This window comes from Arvicola amphibius, chromosome 4 (assembly GCF_903992535.2).
Source record: "Arvicola amphibius chromosome 4, mArvAmp1.2, whole genome shotgun sequence".
NCBI lineage: Eukaryota > Metazoa > Chordata > Mammalia > Rodentia > Cricetidae > Arvicola > Arvicola amphibius.
The window spans coordinates 114,398,884-114,424,684 of NC_052050.1; the positions used below are offsets into that span (position 1 = coordinate 114,398,884).

The following is a 25,801-nucleotide window of genomic DNA, read 5'->3' on the forward strand; positions in this document are numbered from 1 at the left end:
CATTGGTATTTAGAAGTCAAAATATTCAAATATATAAAATGTACATCTAAAAATTCTACTACTTCTCAGTATAGAAGAAACTCACTGAATAACAACAGGTATCTTGAGAAAGATTTGAGATTCCATCTCACTCCAATTAAAATGGTTAAAGTAAGAAAACAAATGTTGACAGTTGGGGGAAAATATTGGAAAGGTGAATCCTTAACACTACTGGTAAGAGTATAATCTGGTATACCCATTGTAGAAATCATTACTGAGTTATAGGTCTATTTAAATTGTTCACCTGGTCTTGATTTAATTTTGGTAAATTGTACTTATCTAAAAACAAGTGCATTTCTTTTACATTTTCCAACTTTGTGGCATATAAATATTTGTAGTAAGACCTAATGATTCTCTGAATTTCCTCAGTGTCTGTTGTAATGTCCCCTTTTCATTTCTGATCTTGTTAACTTGCGTGTTCTCTCTCTGCCTTTTGATTAGTTTGGATAAAGGTTTGTCAATCTTTTTGACCTTCTCAAAGAACCAGCTCTTTGTTTCGTGATTCTTTGGATTGTTTTCTGTGTTTCTATTTTGTTGATTTTAGCCCTCAGTTTGATTATTTCCAGTCTTCTACTCCTCCTGGGTGAGTCTGATTCTTTTCTTTCTAGAGCTTTCAGCTGTGCTGTTAAGTCTCCAATGTGAGCTTTCTTCATTTTTTTAATGTAGGTACTTAGAGCTATGAACTTTTCTCTTAGCACCGCTTTCATAGTGTCCCATAGGTTTGGGTATGTTGTATCTTTATTTTCATTGAATTCAAGGAAGACTTTAATTTCTTTCTATTTCTTCCCTGACCCAGGTGTCAGCTTGACTGTTCAGCTTTCATAAATTTGTAGGCTTTCTGGGGGTAGAATTATTGTTAAATTCTAACTTTATTCTATGGTGATCAGATAAGACAGAGGTGGTTACTAATATTTTTTTATATCTGTGGAAGTTTGCTCTGTTACTGAGTATGTGGTCAATTTTCAAGAAGGTTCCATGAGATGCTGAGAAGAAGGTATATTCTTTCCTATTTGGGTGGAATGTTCTATAGATGTCTGTTAAGTCCATTTGATTCATTACCTCCATTAATTCTCTTATTTCTCTGTTAGATTTCTGTTTGATTGATCAGTCCATTGGTGAGAGAGGAGTGTTGAAGTCTCCTACTATTAGTGTGTGGGGTTTGATATCTACCTTGAGTTCTAGTAATGTTTCTTTCACATAAGTGGGTGCTTTTATATTAGGGGCATATATATTGAGACTTCATCCTGATGGATTGTTCCTGTTATGAGTATAAAGTGTCCATCTCTATCTCTTCTGATTGATTTTAGTTTGAAGTCAATTTTGTTAGAAATTAGTATAGCCACACCCGCTTGTTTCTTAGGTCCCTTTGATTGAAAAACCTTTTCCCAACCCTTTACTCTGAGTAGATGTCTGTCTTTGTGGTTGAGGTGTCTTTCTTGTAAACAGCAGAATGTTGGATACTGTTTTCGTATCCAATCTCTTAGCTTGTGCCTTTTATAGGTGAATTGAATCCATTGATATTAAATTATATTAATGGCCAGTGGTTGTTAACTCTGTTTTCTTTTCCTTTTTTGGTGGTAGAGTTTATATGTTTCCCTTCTTTGAGTTGTGCTGGTGAAGGGTCGCCAGATGTCTGAGTTATTGTGGGAATTGTTAAATTCCTTGGTTTGTGATTTTTCTTCTATTACTTTCTGTAAGGCTGGATTTGTGGGTATGTATTGTTTAAATTTGTTTTTATCCTGGAATATTTTGTTTTTTCCATTGATGGTGAATGAAAGCTTGGCTGGGTATAGCAGTCTGGGCTTGCATCCATGGTCTCTTAGTTTCTGCAGCACATCTATCCAAGACCGTCTGGCTTTTATGGTTGCCATAGAGAAGTCAGGTATAAGTCTGATCAGTTTACCATTATAAGTTACTTGACGTTTTTCCTTTGCAGGTCTTAATATTCTATCTTTATTCTGTATGTGTTGTGTTTTGAATATTATATGGGGAGGGGATTTTTTTTTGATCTAGTTTATTAGGTGTTCTGTATGCTTCTTGAAACTTCATAAAGAAAGTGTGGAATATATACACACTAGAGTACTACTCAGTGGTAAAAAACAATGACATCTTGAATTTTGCATGCACATGGATGGAAATAGAAAACACTATCCTGAGTGAGGTAACCCAGACCCAAAAAGATGAATATGGTATGTACTCACTCATAAGTGGATTCTAGCCATAAATAAAGGAGCCCATAATTCGTGATCCTAGAGAAGCTAAATAAGAAGGTGAACCTGAAGAAAAACATAGTTATCCTCCTGGATAATGGATGTAGACAAGATTGCCAGGCAAAAATTGGGAGCTCGGTGTGGGGGCGGGGGGGTAAGGAGATATGGGGAAAGAAAAGGGAAAAGGGGAGGATGGGGAGAGCTTGGGGGAATGGGGTGGTTGGAATGGAGGAAGGGTGGATACAGGAGCAGGGAAGTATATATCTTAATGAAGGGAGCCATTTTCGGATTGGCAAGAGACTTGACTCTAGAAGGGTTCCCAGGTCTCCAAGGAGAAGTCCCCAGCTAGTTCCTTGGACAGCTGAGGTGAGGGAGCCTGAAATGGCCTTATCCTATAGCCATACTGATGAATATCTTGCATGTCACCATAGAACCTTCATCTGGCGACAGATGGAGATAAGGACAGAGCCCCACATTGGAGCACTGGACTGAGCCCCCAAAGTCCAAATGAGGAGCAGAAGGAGGGAGAAGATGAGCAGGGAAGTCAGGACCACGGGGGCTGTGCCCACCCACTGAGACAGTGGGGCTAATCTAATGGGAGCTCACCAAGGCCAGCTCGACTGGGACTAATGGAACATGTGATCAAACCAGACTCTCTGAACGTGGCAGTCAATGAGGGCTGACTGAGAAGCCAAGGACAATGACGCTGGGTTTTGATCCTGCTGCATGTACTGGCTTTGTGGGAGCCTAGTCTATTTGGATGCTCACCTTCCTAGACCTGAATGGAGCGGGGGAGGACCTTGGATTTCCCACAGGACAGGAAACCCTGACTGCTCTTTGGACTGGAGAGGGAGGGTTAGGGGGTGTTGGGTGGTAAATGGGAGGAGGGGAAGAGGTGGAAATTTTTAACAAAATTTTAATAAATTAACAAAGAAGAAATACCAGATGTGGATGGTATAAATACGCATATCACATATATAATTTGTATCTTTAGTATTCATATAAATTATATATTTATATATTATATGTTTAATATATGCTAATTGTGTCAAATATATTTATACATATGTTCAAACTATATATATTATATATATATATATATCAATTCATTTATCAAAAAAGAAGTTTGGTGATCTAAGACCTTCCTACAAAACTGTTGTAAATAAATTGAAGTTGATGATTTAAAAAAAATCATTAATGAGGTTTCACAAAGCAGGAATAATGAAACTACCTCATGACCTAGCTACATCACTCCTTCCTGGGTATATACCCAAAAGTCTTCCAGTCTTACTAAAGAGGTATGTGCACATCCATGTTCATACTTCCCCTATTCCAATAGCTAGGAAACAGAAGCAACCTTGATGTCCATCAGCAAACTAATAGAAAAAATGTTGTATAAATTTACAATTCTATTCAAACAGACACAAAAATGAAATTATAGAAAATGGATAGAGCTGGGTATTATTATATTAAGCAAAATAACACAGACTCAGAAAGACAAATATCACATATTTTCTCTTATATTTGAATCATAAAATTTATATATATATATATATATATATATATATATATATATATATATATATATAAAATGTGGGAGAGAGTGGGTATAGGACATTAAGAGAATCATGAGAGGGATATAGGTCATAATAGAATATATGTGACTTTAAAGTGGAATGGGGGCTACATGAGAACAAAGGGGAGTAGTGGAGGGGGTTATATCATGGGAGAGGTAATGGTGAAGGAGGGTCAAAAATTATGCATGAAAATTCTGTTATGAAGCCCATTATTCTGTATGTTAATTTTAACTAGTGAAAATAAATAAATGGAAATAGATAAACCACATATCCCCATCTAATATTTGAGTAAGATTTGGAATGAAGAAAAATATTACAAGCCCTGGATCCCTACCTTTGTGGGTGAAACATACACAACCACACCTTCGTCACTCTCCTTCAGCACCTTCTCCATGCAGTAGTAGGAAGCATAGGTTTTGCCAGAGGAGGTTGGGGCAACAATCACTGCAGACTCATAGTTATCCACTATATCCAGGAGCTCCCGCTGCAGGGTCAGAGCATGATTTACATCAATCAAACAAGTCATATGCTACCCAAATAGATCATTCCTTTACCATTCTGATTTTTCTGAACCTCAGTGATGGAGAGCTGCAGGGACACAGAAAATCTAAAAGTGAACTCTAATAGATGGCTTATTCTTTCAAATGATGCAATTTGTTTGCTTTTAAGCAGCTGAGAGATGAATCTTACATGTGAAAATGGAGTAGAAAAACTAAAAAGAGCTGCACAGGAAAGAGAGACTATTCAGGACAAAGAAGGAGCCAATGAGGAAGGCAGAGAAGCAAGGTGTATTGACAGAAATGTGATCAAAGTACACAACATACATGAACAAAAAAACATAATAAAACATGCTCTTTTGTATAAAAAGAAAACTCACTCAAAAATAACATCAGAATAAGATCTCACTATTAGCAAGTTTGTTTTTAATGTTTTGTACAGAAGTACAGTTGTTGGAACCAATCAACACACATTTTTTATGGCAGTAAGCAAATGGTTGAAGCACAGAAATAGCAAGGATTCTTCATTTTGCTGCTTACCCTTGAAGGGTGACTATTTGGGAACATCATCTTTGCATTCTATTATTTCATTTATCAAGATGATGAGCAGTCAAAAGAATGGAAAACCTATGTGAAGGACAGAAGACAGAAAGTACTTTCAAATGACAACCTGCCATTCTGTGAATCTAGTCCTCCCCACATGCCACAAGTCAGAATGAAAAGGGCATGAAAGAATTAGAAGGTGTATGGTAAATAGGAATAAATTTTTCTGCCTTTAGCCTACACTGAAATAAGACATTGGTCTCTTGCTCATGGAAAAATCAGAATTTTGATATACAAGGTCTCAGCCCAACTAGCTTTCTCTGATTCTTGCCTTCAGTCTTATGCTTCCTCACACAAGCTGATCCACCCCAATGTGATGCCATTCTGTTCACAAGCTGGCAGTGGAAGCTAGGCTCATGGAGTCATCTAAGTATCTTTACCTTAAAGCTAGGGTGTCTCATGTTTTTCATTACATTAATGAAAAATGACTTACAAAATCTGAACTGACTGAAACAGCTAGTCAGATTGAACCTACAAAACTGCATTTGGATAAGTAAAAAATACTCAAGTTATCATATATATATAATATATATATGATACATATATATCAATGTGTGCAGAAGCAGTTACTTCCAAATTTTGTAGCTATCAATACTTATCTTATGTGTGTTTACAGACATATAGTTAGAATGGTAGTAAATATATAAGTAATTTACCCACTCTTTGAACTACACAAACTTCTTTATGAGTATTTATATTGTTTACATATGAAATTCTATTGACAGAAAACCTGGACTGTTGTACAGAATGATAATAGCTGTATAACACAGACATCATTAAGCTTTGACTCTATGCATGTGAATTCATCCAACACCTTACCAAGGAAATGGTCTGCATAGTAAATGAAAATTTTAATTTCTTTAAATAAAAATATTAGTCCATCTGAGACATTTTAAATAACAAGGAACTTTAACTGAAATAACCTTTAAATGAAATAATTCAATGTTATGAAGTCCATGACTAATACAAATGCTAACACAAAGACACATACACAAACACAGAGAGAGAGAAAGAGAGAGAAAGACAGAGACAGAGAGAGAGAAAGAGAGAGAGACAGAGACAGAGAGAGACAGAGAGAGAGGAGGCTGGAGAAATAAAAAATTCCATGATACATAAAATTCTACAATGCACACATTATCACAAAATATAATAATATTTTATTCATATTTTACCTGCCATGTATCGGGAACAAAATCTTGGACTCTGGGGTCTGGATCTTTTCTTTCTTCTCTTATCAAATGGTGACCCATATATTGTAGTTGGAATCTAGCTGGCCCAATTCCAACTGAATATTTATTCCTTTTTTTCATTTTTATGTCATCTGCTTCATCCTGTAATGTTTTAAAAGATTATTTTGAAAGCAATTAAGTTATACCATGATTTAAATATTGAAATGTTTATGACTGAGTTTCTTCTATATGAAAACAATTTTAATCACTCTTTAAACGTCTTGAGGGCATTGCCAATTTTTTGAAATACAAGTAAATCAGTAGATGTCAAGATTTTCAAATGCTTACTCTAATATTTGTAACTACAGCCTGACATATTTACATCATCACCATTATAGATAGGAGCTGTTTTGTCTGAATTAAGTATTGTGCTAGTTTTAAAAGTCTGCAGAAATTATTTGACATTTAGTGGGATAGTCAATTAGTATAAAAATTTCTAATTCTTAAGTAACTCATATTTAGTAGTTGGATTAATCAAGATTGTAATGAACATAAAAACGATCACAGTATTTGAAGGATGCTTTATGTATAGCAAATTACGGCTGTGTAAAAATGAAGCTTTTACAATATGTTACCTGAGTTGGATACAAAGAATTTGCTAGTTCATCAAATCCTAAACACGTAAGACATCTGGCTATGAGTTTCCGATCTGTTTCTTGCAGAAGTTCAGAGTGTTTGTCCAACAAAGAGTGAATTCTCTTCATCATATCGACAGCTATGCTAAAGTCTTTTGTTGTTTCACCTTTGTACAAAATGCAAATAATAAAATTGTTATAAAAGTTATCAAAGTAATAAATGTTTATTAACGACGAGCAATCATCTAGCCTATTCAGTACTGTTTATGAAACTATCTTACTCAGCATTAACAGATGTTTGAGAACAGAAAGGACTAGATAAAAATCTTACAATTCATAATTAAAATATTCAGTTGAAGTTTATAGAATCTGGTGGTGAATTATAAAGCTTTTCTCTGTCTCATATTCCTATGTCCCCTTTGTTAAAAAATTAATTGCATGATTTTAAATATAAGATGTAAATCAAAATATATACACAAAATCAATGCCTATTTTTAAAAAAAAACAATAATCAGAATTTAAGATATTAACTGTGAAACACATTTAGGTAGAATGGAGAACATTTTAGAAAAGTGAGTCTCTTTTGGTTTGTGGAACCAATCATAATTACTTCTCAGTGTATTGGCATTCCACTTGCACAATTCTTTCTACACCATTTTTTTCTAAGTTTTTTGTTTGTTTGTTTGTTTGTTTTCATTTTCAAAACAGGGTTTCTCTCTGTAGCTTTGGATCCTGTTCTGAAACACACTCTGTAACCTATGCTGGTCTCGAACTCACAAATATCTTTTGCCACTACAGTGCTGGGATTAAAGGCATGTGCTATCACTGTCTGACAAAAAAAAAAGAAAAGAAAATTGTAATATATTAGGATTAGTGACTTGCTGAAAATAAATCTTATGCGAACAATAAAAAAAGATTATAATCTTAGCAACATTCACTTAGCCCTATTGTTCACAGAGAGCTACTGGATGTAAGCACTGAATCTGTTCACTCAGTGCAATCCATCTCTTCCAGCTATCAGACCCAGACTCCGACAATCCCTCCACTTCTCTAGTATCACACACAATGTTTCTCTCCTCTGCTCACATCTTCACTCTTGCTTCTGTTTTAGTTCCACCTTTCTTTTAGTTGGTGCACACTCTGACCTATTAAACAAGTGCTACCAATCACATATTGAAAGCTATTATACAAGAGGATGCCAAGTAAATGAAAAAGAGGTCTTACCCTCCAGGAACATTCAGTTCACTTACATAATATGTGACAAATGATTGGCCCACACTGAGCATTAGAAGCTACAGACATTATGTGAATCTGTTTGCTAAAAGAGGCTGTTTGCAAAGATATTTTATGAACTGAATTTGGAGGATAAGTAAATTCTTGTTGTATGAAAAACAAGGAGAAGGGCACTTGTATCTGTTTCTACTATTGGTTTCTCTATCCACCATGTACTTACAAAGATTTCTTATTTATGTCTACATGGTATTGGAAATTCTACATACCGAGGTAAAAGTATGTGTTTCCTTGTCCTCCTTGTGAATAAAGTTGCCTGTGACTAAGTTTTGACTAAGGATATCTGAGAATAAGATCTTGGTGGCCAGGAAAGTACGTTAAAGGTGAAAGAAGGAACTGGAGAGATTCTTTAGTGGTGACAGTTGTCACCACTCTTACAGAGCTGGATTCCCAAAAATAACACCAGAAGCCTCACAACAACCTGTAACTCCTGCTTCAGGGAATCTGACACCTTTTTCTGCATCTGTCGACACTCAACACAGGCACATACACACACGCAGATAAATAATAAATCTGAAAACAGTTCAGTGTGCAAATAGAGAGTAAGCCAGAGTTATGTGAATGACTTATAGAAGGTCACAACTCTGGGCATGGTCACAAGGACATTGAACTTCTGACATTTCCTGGAAAGATCATCTTTGTTCCTTAAGAGACTGCCTCTGTTTCTACCATGGGTCCTGCCCAATTTCTTGTTGCTGGACAGAAGAATCCAGAAATCCCAGCAGGGACTCTGCTATCAGTCTGCAGCACCTACAACCAATCTCTGAATGGAATAAGCACTATATTTTAAGTCACTCTAAATTATGATCTCTAGCAATAGCATCCAGCTTCAACTCCTTATTCAGTGTCTTGGTTTGAAAGAAAGATAAATACATGCTAAGGTATGTACTATGCCTCTAACCAATTTACACATCTTTACCTATTCAGTCCTATTTTATCCTTAACCTCCCCATTCTCTCTCTTTTGTTTTTTATCCTATGTCCTTCCATAGAAATGTAAAGGAGGATACAAAGAATTACCTCAGTGACTTTGGAAGATGTCTGTATGGTAGGGGTGATCAGTGTTGGAGTCTGTTTGGTTGGTGTTGATTGCAAATTTTACAGGATTTATAATCAATCACCTGGAGGACAGGCCTCTGAACATGTTTGCAAGGGATTATCTCTATTAGGCTAATGGATACAAGAACACCCATATGAACTCTGAGTAAAACCTAGTCTTCTGCATGAATTTTGAACTACATAAAAGAGATAAGCATGTGTTTATTCATCCATCTCTGCCTTCCTATTGTAAATATGATGTGACCAGCTGCTTCAAGCTCCTCCTAGTTTGATATGCCCTCCACAACAATGAACTGTACCCCTGAGCTATTAGATAGAATAAACTCTTTCATCATTAAGTTGCTTTTATGAAAGTATTTTTATATCACAACAAGTAAGGAGAAACTAAGTTAGTAGGCAAGCATCAACATCAACTTATCCAGAAAGAAAATGTTTATCCTTCGAAACTGAAAAATAAATGATGGGTTCTTGCTGTGTCTCACCTGTTATTGGTTCTGCTAACTATGCTCTCTATCTAGTCAGCAGTTAGTTTAAAGCTATCTTCAATTATGCTTATGAATGTGCTTTGTCTTTGTTGTTGGTCATCTCTCTGAGATGTCATTGCTCATTGATAAAAACAGAGGAGAGAAGCCTTTATGAGTCTTACTATACAAATTCTAGTTAGCAGGTGACAAGGCACCGTCATCACATCTCTTTGGACTCTCTAGCTCATCAAGGTAAGCCACCTGAATAACACTCCACACACCTTCAGCTCGGCAGTGCTCCTTCCATGCTGTCAAGCAAGCCGTTAACCCAACTTTTTCAGCCTGAACTTTTACTGAGTTACTTTTACATGATTTCAAAAACTCTTCCAACTTCTTCATTCCAGAACTTAAATTCCTTTTCATCTCCTTCTCAATAGAAGATGACAGGGTATTCCATTTTTCCTCTTCTTTTTGTTCTTCCTTGGCAATTAACCTCTTCTTATTCTCTCTAGCAATTATGTCAGCCTTGGTCTCCTGCCCAAATGGAAAGAAACACAATTTGTGATGAGACAGAACTATTCCAGATTGACATTTCTTCATGAAATATTTTAAGTATGCTCAGATGATTTTGACCATCACCCCATACTTGAATAGTCATAAAAATATGTTTTTAAATACTCTGTTGATTGAAAACACAATAATTCAACTTAGTGAATATAAAGGCTTGCCATAGATAATTTCTTAAATTTCAATGTAGTGTTAAATATAAAAGGGTAAATGTAATAAAACCAAAGAGACCTTGCAAAGATTCATTTAGGTCTCCATGCAGTGATGTCTGCTATTCTTTCCTGGACTGTGTTTCTGTTACCTTTCCTACCAAGTCACCTTTCTACTTCATACATGATGTTTCTATCATGAAGGTTTAACTTTATACCTTAAAAAAGTAAAAACATTGATTATATAAATACTTTGAGAAAAGCATAGAAAATCTGTATAAGGCAGGCAAAGAGACTCATGTGTTGTATGCTTATTTTTGCTGGATTTATGAAAAACATTCTGATTGTTATTAGCTAATAAACTACATTTTAATATTATTGCAAAATTTTAAAACCAAACCTTTATTGACTTAATGCTTTACTTGATTCTCTAAATAAGTATATGTTATTGCATAGAGGAACATATGTAATAATTTATATGGAAGTTAGACTTTCTAGCAAGTATCATAATAAATATGACTGTTCTTTGTGTTACTTTTCTGTGATGTAGTCAAATGACATTGCCAAGAAAATTTATAGAAGAAAAAATTTATCTGAACTTGTGATTCCAGAGGGCTAAGAACTGCTGATGGCAGTAAAGAGGCATGGCACCTGGAGCAAGAAACTGAAAGTTTGTGTCTTAAACTGTAAGCAGGAATGGCAAGGCTTTAAGCTCTCCAAACAGGCCTCCAGTGACACACTTCCTCCAACAAGGCCAACCTCCTGAGCCTCCCCAGACAGTGCTGCCAACTGGGAGCCAAACACTCAAATGCTGAGACTATAGGAGACATCTCATTCAAACCACTACACCAAAATAAGAAAAAAGATGGTACCTCATGGAAGGAAGCCATAAGTGTGATGAGGAAGCACCAATTTAATAAAGAATACCTCTCCTGAGTAAATTGGGAACATGGGGACCATGGGAGAGGGTTGAAGGGGAGGGAAGAGGAAGGAATGGGAGCAGAGAAAAATGTGTAACTCAATAAAATCAATAAAAAAGAAGAGTAGCAAGAGCTTTCATTGATAATGGAATTTATGGAAACTTACACGTGTCTTTGTACTCCTGGACTTACTGCAATCCTTTGGCTTAGCACCTTGAGTTGTGATGAGCTTAGAAGAGACTGATTCTAATGAGTTCCCATAAAATCGTTGAAAAGCATGATATTTCTGCACACGTTTAAGATAACGGAGGTCTCTTGTATGCTCCGAAGAAGAAAAAACTTCAAATGTAAAATGATTAGGCTTTCTCGGCAGCATCTATAACTCTCCACACCACTCCATAAACAGGCACTATTCTTTCTAGTGTACAACAGCAATTTTGTCTGAGCCATTTGCCCAAAGAACATATCTAAAATAATCTTCAATTGGGCTATCCCATCTATAGAATAACTTTCAAAATGTCTACAAAGGTGGCAATTTTTCATATATATATATATATATCCTAAGGATTTGAATCTAGGATCTCATGCATGCAGTTTAATGCAGTTTAAGGGTTCTACTAACGGTCAACAACTCCCAGCAGCTCAAACACTTTGGAGAAAATTTTTCACAGTCTGTTTCCAAATGAAAATACTAAGAATGTTATTTAATTTTATCAATTAAATGTGTCCTTTGATAATGGACGTAGTGCACTCTAATTACTTACCCCCATTCTCTTTAATATTCAATTTATCCTGTCATTTCCCCATCTCCATAAAATTCTTTTTCCCAAACTCATGCATTTTTGTTTTGATTTCTGACCCATTAACTTTAATTAGGACTCTGGGTTTGTCCATTGTACAACCACCGATGGAGCCCTGGGAGCACACCACTGGGTACACAACTGAAGCTAGTGGTGACCCTGCTCCAGAATCCATCTGGATTAGCAGTAAGGAGTAGTGGTCCATGAGTACCCTTCCTTCCAGGTGTTTTTTTTTGTTTTTTTTTTGTTGTTGTTGTTTTTTTTTTTTTAGGATTGTTTTGCTTTAGAGACAGACTTTAAGTGTTACCTATTTGTGCCCTGTGAATGAGCTTCAGTAGAGAAAATCAAGAAGAAAGCCATCTGAGATATTCTGGATCCTTGAATTACTGGATAGTAAAAAGGAAGGCCCTCATCCTGGGACACAGTCATAGAGCTGAGAGCTTCATCACTGTATATTAAACTTCAAAGGACATCCAGGTATCTTAAACTAGAAGCCTTCTTTCCTAAACACAGTGTCAAACTCAGTAGATCACATATGCACTCCTCTGCCTAAATCACCTCCACCCTCCATATGAATAACCACCAGGAAACACAGGGAGAAATCTCTGTTAACATCGTTCCTGTTGTCCATCCGAATGCTTTTGAATGTTCTTCCCCAAAACTTTTGATCTGAGTTCACAATGTGTTTTTTACTTTGAAATAAAGGCCAGAGTGATGTAGATTTCAATTAGTTTAGCAGAATCGGCAAGCTCACCATTGAAATTGGCCTTAGTCCTGTCATAGTCATCACTGAGAGGTCTGTGGGAATGCCAGTGCACAAGCTCATCAAATTCCTTATGCTTAACCAGCGAGGAAACAATGGGGTCATCACTGGGAGAAAAAAAGAAATACAAGCATATATCAAATACCAGGCCTTCAAATACAATACATTTTATAACTTTGAAAATTATAGTATCTTCTCCTTTTTCTGGGATACATCATGTGCAGTAGAAGGCAAAAGAGCATTTTCTTAGACGCTTCAGAAGCCAACACTCTCAAACATTCCTTGTATGTTAGGGGTAGAGTGCTTTGTTCTCCAATTAAAATCACACAGATATAATAAAGATGGGCAATGGGCAACATGCTCCAAATACATATTGTATGTAATTTACTATCTTAATATGTCATATTTACGTAGTTTATTCAGAAAAAGCCTTCTAAAAGGCTTATTCTTAATAAATAGCTATTATTCATTCCAAACAAGTATTTATTAATACATATGGAGGTCTTACCTCTTTAGGAAAGGCAAGTCTTTCAAGATGTCTCCAGTAAATTCATCAACCAAAGCACATGACATTGGAATAAAACCCAAATTTGGCATCTTTTTCTTAGAAATGTCTGTAATCAAAAATAAATGTGACCAAGTTAAATGTAAAATTTTCAGAAAGGAAGACAATACATTGTTTCCCAAAATTTCACATTTAAAAACATTTCATATTCACTTCATTTATATTTATTTCCAATCCTGCTCATAAAGCTATTTCCAACTTTGATTCTATTGGAACATAATAGAAAATAAATTAATAATAAGCAAATATGTATATAGATGAAAAAATAGGTGGCTCAATGGCCAGAGAGTTAATAGGTATATCTAGATAAATACATTGTGATAAAGATGGTAGACTATTGATAGGTGATAAAGAGACAAATAATAGGTGATAGATAATTTCTGTGGTGCTTATGTTCAAATGTCTAATCCTTATATTTTTGTCTAATAAGTGATAAAATTTCTAAAGATAACAGTCTGAGAGATCACATACATAGTGTAAATATAAATTAAAATAGGGGAAAAGGTCATGAGATTGAGATTATTATAATACTCCCTTTGAGCTTCTTTTCGGTGTATATACAAGCTTATGCAAAACAGGTAGATAGGTGACAAAATGATAGATCAGATAGACAGATGTATGACAGCTAGATGGTAAGTAGGTAGGTTATGGATAGCTGACAGACAGACAGACACAGATAGACAGAAAGACAATTAGACAGACAGATAATAAATAGATCAGACACATCTTATAGCTGTGATAATTGGCTAGTAACTTATTTTTATTTAACGTATTGTTCATAATTCTTCTGATGCTCTCTGATCCTGTGTTTGCCCAGGATACCTTCTGCAACAGTTAGGTTAAGTACTTTTCTCCATGTAACCACAGAGATCAAACCAGAAGCTCTGAGATTGACCCTCAGTCAAAGTCATAAAAGCAACTGGAGAATAAATACCCCAGCTCTATTGTTATTTGCAAGAGATGTTTCCAAGATAGTGTGAACCCCTTTCTAAGGTTCCCAGTTGGCCTCATGTCTCCCAAAGTAAAAACCTGCTCATAGACATTTCCTGCCCTAATCTAATGTGAACCACTCTCTGACTGGTAGTAAACTCCTTGCACTAGTGTTCTTTTGTCAGGTGGGATTCATTCTCATAGAACACAAGAATACACACACACACACATATACACACACACACACACACGTATGTAGGTATCCTAAGTTCTCAGGAAACATTTCTTTTGATACTTCCTCTAAAATCATTTTTCCTGAAATTCACTATGATATTAAAGATGTTACTATGACTAAACCATTTTTTCCTTTTCTGCAAAGATGCATACTATCTTCTACCCTTATATAATTTAATAATTACATAATTCTGCTACATTCTGAATTTTATCATTACTGAGAAATATGTCACTTGACTAATTCTTTAGAGTTAATTCTTCCTTTAGAGTTAATTATGAATCTTATGAGGTGTTCTGTAGTTTTTACATGTTGAAGTTTCCCTTTGTGTGTCAAGGGAGTGTATTCTTCTGGCCTAATGTGTTTTTGCATTTAACTTACCTGATTTGAGATCCTAGATGTATAAAATTTGTCTTGATTACTGCAGGTAAATGTTAGGTCATTACTTTCTAAACATCATTCCACTCCCATCAATTCCTTCTTTCTTTCCAAGTTTCCAAATGAACCAAAGGTTGGCCTTTAGTCTCCATGTCTTTTAAAATCTTGAATGCTGAATTTTAATTTTATATTTATTTAAGGTATATACCATGATTTAATATACTTATTTTGAGACATATGTGTGTATGTGAGTGCAGACAGACAGACAGACAGACAGACAGATAGGTAAATACATAGGCAGATATGCATAGTATTAATTGGGCCTGGGGGTGTATGCTTGTGTTAGCATTTGGCAGGTGGAGGCAGGAGGATCAGGAACTCAAAATCTTCTCCAGCTATCTTCTGTGTTCAAAATTAGTCTAGACCACATAACACCTTATCTGAAGAAACACGCACCATGAAAACAAAAGGATACAGAGTAAACTAGTAATACAGTAGGAAAAATTAATATGTCCACTATATTACATATTATTTATATTTCCTTGTAGGTTTCTGGGGGAGGGGGTTGGTATTGAGTTGTCTAAAATCTTTTCTTTTCCCAAATCACTGGTGTATATTATGAAATATATGATTAGTGTTAGCCCTCATAGACTACAGTAGCCTCATCAAGTACATCAAATACAAACCTATTGTCTGCCATATATTTATCTTCCACATTTGTACCCTTTGACCTACATTTCCCCATCCCCAACACTGCTTCCTCAATAACTACCTATTTACTTTGCTCTACTTCTATGTATTTTTTTAGACTGTGCATGTAATGGAATCACACGGTATCTTTCTTTCTGTGACTAGCTTTTGTCATTTCTCATAATGGTATATTTCACCTGTTCTGTTCTTTTGTGCTAGAAACTGAGCACATAACCTCACACATGCTCGGACACAGTACCCATGAGGGATGTCTCCAACCTTAAGTATGACTCTTTTTCTATTTACTTATGGAACCAAAACCCCATTATTAATATCCAATTGAATTTTAAACCTGCTCAGTATTTTGATTTCTACAAGTTTGATTACAGAAATAAATATTGTTTTAAAGTTTTTATTATTTTTCTTATTTCTAATTTTACATTTAATCTCTCTTAAATGTTTTCAAACTATATTCAGAGAGTACATAATAATTGTGATGATTAAAAAACAGAACTTATCAGTTTTAAGTCCACAGCTGATGTGGGATTACCCTCTGTATGATGTAAATACCATTGGTTAACAAAGAAGCTGTTTTGGCCTGTCATAGGACAGAATAGAGCTAGATGGGAAAAACTACACAGAATGCTGTGAGAAAGAAGGCAGAGTCAAGAGACGCTGTGCAGCCACCAGAGGGGAAAGTCAGCTGGAATTTGCCAGTAGGCCATGAACGTCATGGTAAAATATAAAATCATAGAAATGGGTTAACCAAAGATATAGGAGCTAGCTAACAATTATACTTAAGTGATTAGCCAATCAGTGATTAAAATAATATAGTTTCTGTGTGATTATTTTGGGAGTATGGGCAGCCAGGAAATAAAAAACAACCTGTTACAACAGATTGGCACCCAATATTATATCCTTCTGGGGTCTTTGATGGAATTGAAGAATAGATAGTTATAGTTTTCTTTATTTATGATAAAAGGAAAAGTAGATATAAATATTGTAACTATAATTCTTGCTTAATACCTGTCTCGTTATATGTAATTTTACTATGTTAAAATTAAAACCTTCCTTTCTATTTAAACAAAAAGGGAGAAATTGTGTGGAAGTCCTTAAATGAGTTGTTTTTATTGGTTGATAAGGAAGCTGCTTTCAGCCAATGGCTTAACAGAACATATCCAGGCTGAAATATATGTGCGTGTGTGTGTGTGTGTGTGTGTGTGTGTGTGTGTGTGTGTGTGTGTACACCAGAGACAGATGCCAGATTTAATTTTACCCAGTAAGCCACAGCCATATGGCAACCCACAGATTAATGGAAATGGGTTAGTTTAGGATATAAGACTTAGCTAGAAATATGCTTATGCTATTGACCAAACAGTATTGCAAATAATATGGTTTCTGTGTGATTATTTGGGGTCTAAGCAGCCAGGAACAAATAAGCAGCCTACACACAGCTAATTGTGTTCTTAGTTATTCCTCGGCTCTTCTGTGAATTCTATTAGCATCCATGTTTGACACATAATCCTATAAAAATGTTTATGACTTCTTCCTCATGATAATTTGCCAGATCTTTCCAATCACTTTCGTTTACTAGATTAGAGGGGCCTTGTGGCCTAACAATTTAAATTCCAAATTCTCAAGAGTGATTTATAATGCTGCAGAAGCAGTGTGACTTCTTTGTTATTTCTGTTCATTGAAAGGCAGGTCTGGGAGGAGCTAACCTGTTTGGTTTGCATCTATGGAACTGGAATTTCTGAAGACTGTCAGTTCTACCACCTCCTGGCTCTGGCCTCTTCTCCTGTGTCTGTCACCAAAGACACTCTCTACATCTACAGCACAGAGAAGGCAAATGCACTGATTTGGGCAAAGGCTTTCTAGGGTGGCTGGGGGCTCCTTTTTATTCTTTAGCATTTCATACTCTTCCCAACACAAGTCTGGTGTTTATTTTGTTACTATACAACACGGATGTTGAATATGTTACCATGCTAGTCTCTATGCTGGTAGAGCATAGATGGATCTCAGTTTCCCCAGTTATTTTGCAGGCTTCACCCATTCTATTATTTGGAGAAGAGCCATCATGATGTATTAGAATATTGAAAATTTTTGTTGACAGAGGTTACATTGCTAGAAAGAGAATACACTCATGCATGGTTTGACATTTTAAAATGGCAACATTAATTACAAACAACATTTAAATGTTCAATATTAGTTAAAGCACTCCACCACATGGATATGACAATTATTCAAACACACAAATTCTAGAAAACAATTTCTACTTGGAGTTTCCAAGAGATGTTTTTCTTCCTCAGTTTATGGTAGGAATCAATTATCTTTGCCTGGTGATGTGGTATTTTAAAGTAAAAGACATTTAAGTTAGAAATAAGTTAATTTGGATTGGTGATAGGGTCTTTTAAAGAAAATAACATTTAAGTTAGGTATAAGTTACCTTTGATTGGTGATGGGGTCTTTTTAATAAAAGGGCGTTCTGTTGTTCTTAAAGGAAATGGATTTCCCACTTCAAAGTTTCCTACCAGCTTTGACACTGTATCCCAGAGATGTACATACTCCTTCATGATGACATCTTCTACATTCAAATTCAAGCCTGGATCACAATTAAAAATACACTGTTAAGAAGCACTAACACATTCATTAAAGCACATAACATCATTAAGTCAGTAGGCTCTGAAATATGAGGCTAACAGTAAAATTTTCAGTGAGCTTACCACTGAATCTAAATGAAAAGGATCACAGTTGTGGACAATGCCAAGGTACATATCAAAACTAATCTTGTCTTTCTGTTTGAGAACTTAATATTAAAAATTAATGTCTTAACTAAGGATAACCAACAGCAGAGATTTAATTATTTTTAAGATGATAAAATATTATACTACATATAGCTTTTTAACCAATAACACTGAATAAAAATAAAATAAAATAACAATGAACCATTATTTTCAAAGTAGGTAATTTATTCTAATTCCTAAAATATGACAGGACCAAATTTTGATGTTAAAGACATTTCTATACTACTGACTCAAGCACTATTCTCTAAAAATGTGTTTTCATTTTCATTGATTATAAAAACACAAGAAAAATAGTCTAACAAAAAATAAATTACATAAGAATATATAGGTAGTATCTCTTAGAAAAACTTAAAATCCCTAAATATCTAATAAAGTGAAATGTTTCTATTCATGAGCGATTTCATAAATAAATATTACATGCCATTTATGAAAACAAACTGTTATGAACTGTCAAACACATGAACATACACGTTTAACAAAAATAATTATGGAGTGCTAGTAAACTGAAAATTATTTTTGAATTGTTATATTCATTCTGATTGCCACAAATGAAAATTATAAACAAAGACTGGGAAACTGGAATAATTACTATTTATACAATAGCCATTTACAAAATGGTTTTGAAGCTTGAAACTCTTCATGAGCTTTCTCTCTAAAGGAAGTTAATCTGTATTATATAGTAAGCTGATACCTTCTGCATTTTCTCTCTAAAGGAAGGTGATGTGTATTATATAGTAAGCTGATACCTTCTGAGTTTTCATTTTCATAGTAAAAAGCAATATTCTTCAACAAAGGCTCATCACTTAAATCAGAAAGGTGAAGTAAATCCAAACTCCAAAATTCAATCATGTGCACATTAGTTAGGATGAAATACTCGCACCACTGTTTCTGAAAATCAAAAAAGAAGTTGTTGACAGCTTTCATGTCCACAGTAATATGTAGAATGACTGACTCCATACGCATCGATAATCCAAATGAAAGGCAAATGACAAGACTGTCCGAATTCTCATTAGAATGCAAGCCCACTTAGGCTGAATAATGATTATACTTTTTTCCTTAAAAATTGTAGCATTACTTTTATTATATTTAGGTATGATCCTTGTATCCCTAACCTCTCCAAAACCTTTCACCAAGGCCAGCTGGACTGGGACTGATGGAGCATGTGATCAAACCGGACTCTCTAAACATGGATGACAGTTGAGGGCTGACTGAGAAGCCAAGGACAATGGCACTGGGTCTTGATTCTACTGCATGTACTGGCTTTATGGGAGCCTAGTCTGTTTGGATGCTCACCTTCCTAGACCTGGATGGATGGAGGAGGGACCTTGGACTTCCCACAGGGCAGGGAACCCTGACTGCTCTTTGGACTGGAGGAGGAGGGGGAGGGGAAGTTGGGGAGGGAAATAAGAGGAGGATAGGAGGTGGAAATTTTTAATTAAAAAAAATTGATGCATTGGCAAAGCCTTCCCTAGTGTTTTCAGGTGTCCTGCTCCTGTACTAAGGCCATCCACCCAAAGGGGTCAGACTCTGGCCTCCAGGTGGGTCTGAGGATTCCTGCAAGGGAGGGTGGGCTTCTTCAGATTGTGACACAAGGAATAGGTCCTCCTCTGGCACTGGGGAGATCCAACCAGATTCAGTCACAGCAAATATTGGTCTAGGACACCAAGCGCCTCCCAGCTCTATTTGAATAAAGAGATGGGCAAGCGCCAATGCAGGAGCTCCTCCAACAACATGAAAGGCAACATGACATCACCACAATCCAGACATCCTGAAACAACAAGAATTGAACACTCTACCCCAGAAGATATAGAAGAAACCGACCTTAAACAGTACTTTATGAAAATAATAGAGGACCTTAAACAGGAGGTAAAAAACTGCCATAAAGAAATGGAGATGACAAACAAAAAAGTAGACAAAATAAATAAATCTCTCAAAGATACCCAAGAAAAAACAAGAAAAAGCAATCAAACAAGTAAGGGAAACATACAAGACCTGATAAATGAAATGGAGGTAATGAAGAAAACACAATCTGAGGGAAGACTGGAAACGGAAACTCTTAGTAAACGAACAGAAACTTCAGAGACAAGTATTTCCAACCGGATACAAGAGATGGAAGAAAGAATCTTGGACTCTGAAGATACTATAGAGGAAATAAATTCACAGATTAAAGAACTAAACAAGCCGGGCGGTGGTGGTGCACGCCTTTAATCCCAGCACTAGGGAGACAGAGGCAGGCGGATCTCTGTGAGTTCGAGGCCAGCCTGGTCTACAAGAGCTAGTTCCAGGACAGGCTCTAAAAAAGCTGCAGAGAAACCCTGTCTCGAAAAACCAAAAAAAAAAAGAGAAAAAAAAAAGAACTAAACAAATCTAACAAATTCTTAACACAAAACATCCAGGAAATCTGGGACACCATGAAAAGACCAAACCTAAGAATAATTGGGGTAGAAGAAGGAGAAGAATTACAACTCAAAGGCCCAGAAAACATATTCAACAAAATCATAGAAGAAAACTTCCCCAACCTAAAGAAGGATGTTCCTATGAAGGTACAAGAAGCCTACAGAACACCAAATAGACTGGATCAAAAGAAAGCATCCCCACGCCAAATAATCAAAACACAAAACATACAGAATAAAGAACAGATATTAAGAGCTGCAAAGGAAAAAGGTAAAGTAACATATAAAGGGAAACCTATCAGAATTACACCTGATTTCTCAATGGAAACCATGAAAGCCAGAAGAGCTTGGATAGATGTGCTACAGAAACTAAGGGAACATGGATGCAAGCAAAGACTACTATACCCAGCAAAGCTTGCATTCACCATTGATGGAGAAAACAAGATATTCCAGGACAAAAACAGATTTAAACAATACGTAACCACAAATCCAGCCTTGCAGAAAGTAATAGAAGGAAAATCACAAAACAAGGAGTCCAATAATGCCCACAATAACTCAGGCATCTAGCAACCCTTCACCAGCACAACTAGAAGAAGGGAAACACACAAACTCTACTACAAAAAAATGACAGGAGTTAACAACCACTGGTCATTAATATCACTTAATATCAATGGACTCAATTCACCTATAAAAAGGCACAGGCTAAGAGATTGGATACAAAAACAGGATCCAACATTCTGCTGTTTACAAGAAACATACCTCAACCACAAAGACAGACACCTACTCAGAGTAAAGGGTTGGGAAAAGGTTTATCAAGCAAATGGCCCTAAGAAACAAGCCGGTGTGGCCATACTAATTTCTAACAAAGTTGACTTCAAACTAAAATCAATCAGAAGAGATGGAAAGGGACACTTTATACTCATAGCAGGAAAAATCCTTCAGAATGAAGTCTCAATCCTGAATATCTATGCCTCTAATATAAAAGCTCCCACTTATGTAAAAGAAACACTTCTAGAACTCAAGGCAGCTATCAAACCACACACACTAATAGTTGGAGACTTCAACACTCCTCTCTCACCAATGGACAGGTCAATCAGACAGAAACCTAACAGAGAATTGAAAGACTTAATGGAGGTAATGAACCAAATGGACTTAACAGACATCTATAGAACACTCCACCCAAATAGGAAAGAATATACCTTCTTCTCTGCGGCTCATGGAACCTTTTCGAAAATTGACCATATACTTGGTAACAAAGCAAACTTCCACAGTTACAAAAAAATATTAGTAACCACCTGTGTCTTATCGGATCACCATGGATTAAAATTAGAAATCAACAACAATGCTACCCCCAGAAAGCCCACAAACTCATGGAAACTGAACAGTCAACTACTGAACCACACCTGGGTCAAGGAAGAAATAAAGAAAGAAATTAAAGTCTTTCTTTAATTTAATGAAAACAAAGACACAACATACTCAAACCTATGGGACACAATGAAAGCAGTGCTAAGAGGAAAGTTCATAGCACTAAGTGCCCACTTAAAGAAAATGGAGAAAGCATTCATCGGTGACTTAACAGCACACCTGAAAGCTCTGGAAAAAAAAGAAGCAGACTCACCTAGGAGAAGTAGAAGACTGCAAATAATCAAACTGAGGGCAGAAATCAACAAAATAGAAACACAGAAAACAATCCAAAGAATCAATGAAACAAAAAGCTGGTTCTTGGAGAAAATCAACAAGATTGACAAACCCTTAGCTAACCTAATCAAACGGCAAAGGGAGAACACGCAAATTAATAAGATCAGAAATGAAAAGGGGGACATAACCACAGACACAGAGGAAATTCAGAGAATCATTAGATCTTACTACAAAAGCCTGTATGCCACAAAATTGGAAAATGTAAAAGAAATGGACAGTTTTTTAGATAAATATCATATACCAAAGTTAAACCAGGACCAGGTAAATGTTCTAAATAGTCCTGTTAGTCGCGAAGAATTAGAAACTGTTATCAGAAACCTCCCTACCAAAAAGAGCCCAGGACCAGATGGTTTCAATGCAGAATTCTACCAGAACTTCCAAGAAGTCCTAATACCTATACTCCTTAAGGTATTTCATAATATAGAAACACAAGAGTCACTGCCAAATTCCTTCTATGAAGCTACAGTTACCCTGATACCTAAACCACACAAAGACTCAACCAAGAAAGAGAATTACAGGCCAATCTCACTCATGAACATTGACGTAAAAATTCTCAATAAAATACTGGCAAACCGAATCCAAGAACACATTAGAAAAATTATCCACTACGATCAAGTAGGCTTCATGCCAGAGATGCAGGGCTGGTTCAACATACAAAAATCTATCAATGTAATCCATCATATAAATAAACTGAAGGAAAAAAACCATATGGTCATCTCATTAGATGCTGAAAAAGCATTTGACAAAATTTAGCACCCTTTTATGATAAAGGACTTGGAGAGACTAGGGATACAAGGGTCATTCCTAAATATAATAAAAGCTATTTACAGCAAGCCGACAGCTAACATCAAATTAAACGGAGAGAAACTCAAGGCTATCCCACTAAATTCAGGAACACGACAAGGCTGTCCACTCTCTCCTTATCTCTTCAATATAGTACTTGAAGTTCTAGCAATAGCAATAAGACAACATAAGGGAATCAAGGGGATTCTATTTGGAAAGGAAGAAGTTAAACTTTCGTTATTTGCAGATAATATGATAGTGTACATAAGCGACCCCAAAAACTCCACCAAAGAACTCCTACAGCTAATAAACTCCTTCAGTAACGTGGCAGGCTACAAGATCAACTCCAAAAAATCAGTTGCCCTCCTTTACACAAAGGATAAGGAAGCAGAGAGGGAAATCAGAGAAGTATCACCTTTCACAATAGCCACAAATAGCATAAGGTATCTGGGAGTATCTCTAACCAAGGAAGTGAAGGATTTATTTGACAAGAACTTTAAGTCTTTGAAGAAAGAAATTGAAGAGGATACCAGAAAATGGAAGGATCTCCCCTGCTCGTGGATTGGGAGGATCAACATAGTAAAATTGGCAATTCTACCAAAAGCAATCTATAGACTCAATGCAATCCCCATCAAGATCCCATCAAAATTCTTCACAGATATTGAGAGGACAATAATCAACTTTATATGGAAAAACAAGAAACCCAGGATAGCCAAAAAAGTCTTATACAATAAAGGTACTTCTGGAGGCATTACCATCCCTGACTTCAAACTCTATTACAAAGCTACAGTATTGAAAACAGCTTGGTATTGGCATAAAAACAGAGAAGTTGACCAATGGAATCGTATAGAAGACCCGGATCTTAAACCACAAACCTATGAACACCTGATTTTTGATAAAGGAGCCAAAAGTACACAATGGAAGTAAGAGGGCATCTTCAACAAATGGTGCTGGCATAACTGGATGTCAACCTGTAGAAGAATGAAAGTAGATCCATATCTATCACCATGCACAAAACTCAAGTCCAAATGGATTAAAGACCTCAATATTAATCTGAACACACTGAGCTTGATAGAGGAGAAAGTGGGAAGTACTCTACAACAAATGGGCACAGGAGACCATTTCCTACACATAACCCCAGCTGCACAGACATTAATGGCAACATTGAATAAATGGGACCTCCTGAAGCTGAGCAGCTTCTGTAAAGCAAAGGACATTGTCACTAAGACACAAAAGCAGCCTACTGACTGGGAAAAGATCTTCACCAACCCTGCAACTGACAAAGGTCTGATCTCTAAAATATATAAGGAACTCGAGACTAGACTTTAAAATGCTAATTAACCCAATTAAAAAATGGAGCGCTGAACTGAACAGAGAATTTTCAACAGAAGAAGTTCAAATGGCCAAAAGACACTTAAGGTCATGCTCAACCTCCTTAGCTATCAGGGAAATGCAAATCAAAACAACTTTGAGATAGCATCTTACACCTGTCAGATTGGCTAAAATCCAAAACACCAATAATAACCTTTGCTGGAGAGGTTGTGGGGTAAGGGGTACACTCATCCATTGCTGGTGGGAATGCACACTTGTGCAACCACTTTGGAAAGCAGTGTGGCGGTTTCTCAGGAAACTCGGGATCAACCTACCCCAGGACCCAGCAATTCCACTATTGGGAATCTACCCAAGAGATGCCCAATCATACTACAAAAGCATTTGCTCAACTATGTTCATAGCAGCATTATTTGTAATAGCCAGATCCTGAAAACAACCTAGATGCCCTTCAGTGGAAGAATGGATGAAGAAACTCTGGAATATATACATGCTAGACTACTACTCAGCGGTAAAAAACAATGACATCTTGAATTTTGCATGCAAATGGATGGAAATAGAAAACACTATTCTGAGTGAGGTAACCCAGACCCAAAAAGATGAACATGGGATGTACTCACTCATAATCGGTTTCTAGCCATAATTATAGGACATCGAGCCTATAATTGGGGATCCTTGAGAAGATAATAAGAAGGTGAACCCCCCAAAAAAAGCTATAGTAATCCTCCTGGATATTGGAAGTAGACACGATCACCAGGCAAAAATTGGGAACTTGAGGGTGGGCAAGACGCGGACAAGGGAAGATGCGGAGAGAAAAGCGTGAAGGGGAGAATGGGGGGAGCTCGGAGGAATGGGATGCTTGGGATACAGGAAGGGTGGATATGGGAGCAGGGAAGCATATATCTTAATTTAGGGAGCCATCTGAGGGTTGTCAAGAGACTTGACCCTAGAGGGTTTCCCAGGTTTCTAGGGAGACGCTGCCAGTTAGTTCCTTGGGCAGCTGAGGAGAGGGAGCCTGAAAAGGCCAGTTCCTATAGCCATACTGATGAATTTCTTGCATATCACCATAGAACCTCCACCTGGCGATAGATGAAGAAAATGACTGAGCCCCACATTGGAGCACTGGACTGAGCTCCCAAGGTCCTGATGAGGAGCAGGAGAGAGAACATGAGAAAGAAAGTCACGAACGTGAGGGGTGCGGGTGCGTTCACTCATGGAGACAGTGGGACAGAACTAATGGGAGATCACCAACTCCAGT

The 25,801-nt window shown here is 36.5% G+C and overlaps 1 protein-coding gene across 1 annotated transcript in view; it reads right to left on the minus strand.

Moving 5' to 3' along the window:
* Nucleotides 1-25,801, minus strand: part of LOC119812945 (probable ATP-dependent RNA helicase DDX60) — a 107,845-nt gene that overhangs the window by 55,642 nt on the left and 26,402 nt on the right. The window contains exons 9-17 of the mRNA XM_038327990.1: nt 19,087-19,228; nt 17,983-18,138; nt 13,250-13,355; nt 12,716-12,848; nt 11,345-11,500; nt 9,824-10,076; nt 6,731-6,897; nt 6,099-6,257; nt 4,161-4,310 (exon numbers count right to left, since the gene is read on the minus strand). Coding sequence (XP_038183918.1) covers nt 4,161-4,310; nt 6,099-6,257; nt 6,731-6,897; nt 9,824-10,076; nt 11,345-11,500; nt 12,716-12,848; nt 13,250-13,355; nt 17,983-18,138; nt 19,087-19,228 — 1,422 coding nt within the window. The remainder of the gene's footprint in view (nt 1-4,160; nt 4,311-6,098; nt 6,258-6,730; nt 6,898-9,823; nt 10,077-11,344; nt 11,501-12,715; nt 12,849-13,249; nt 13,356-17,982; nt 18,139-19,086; nt 19,229-25,801) is intronic.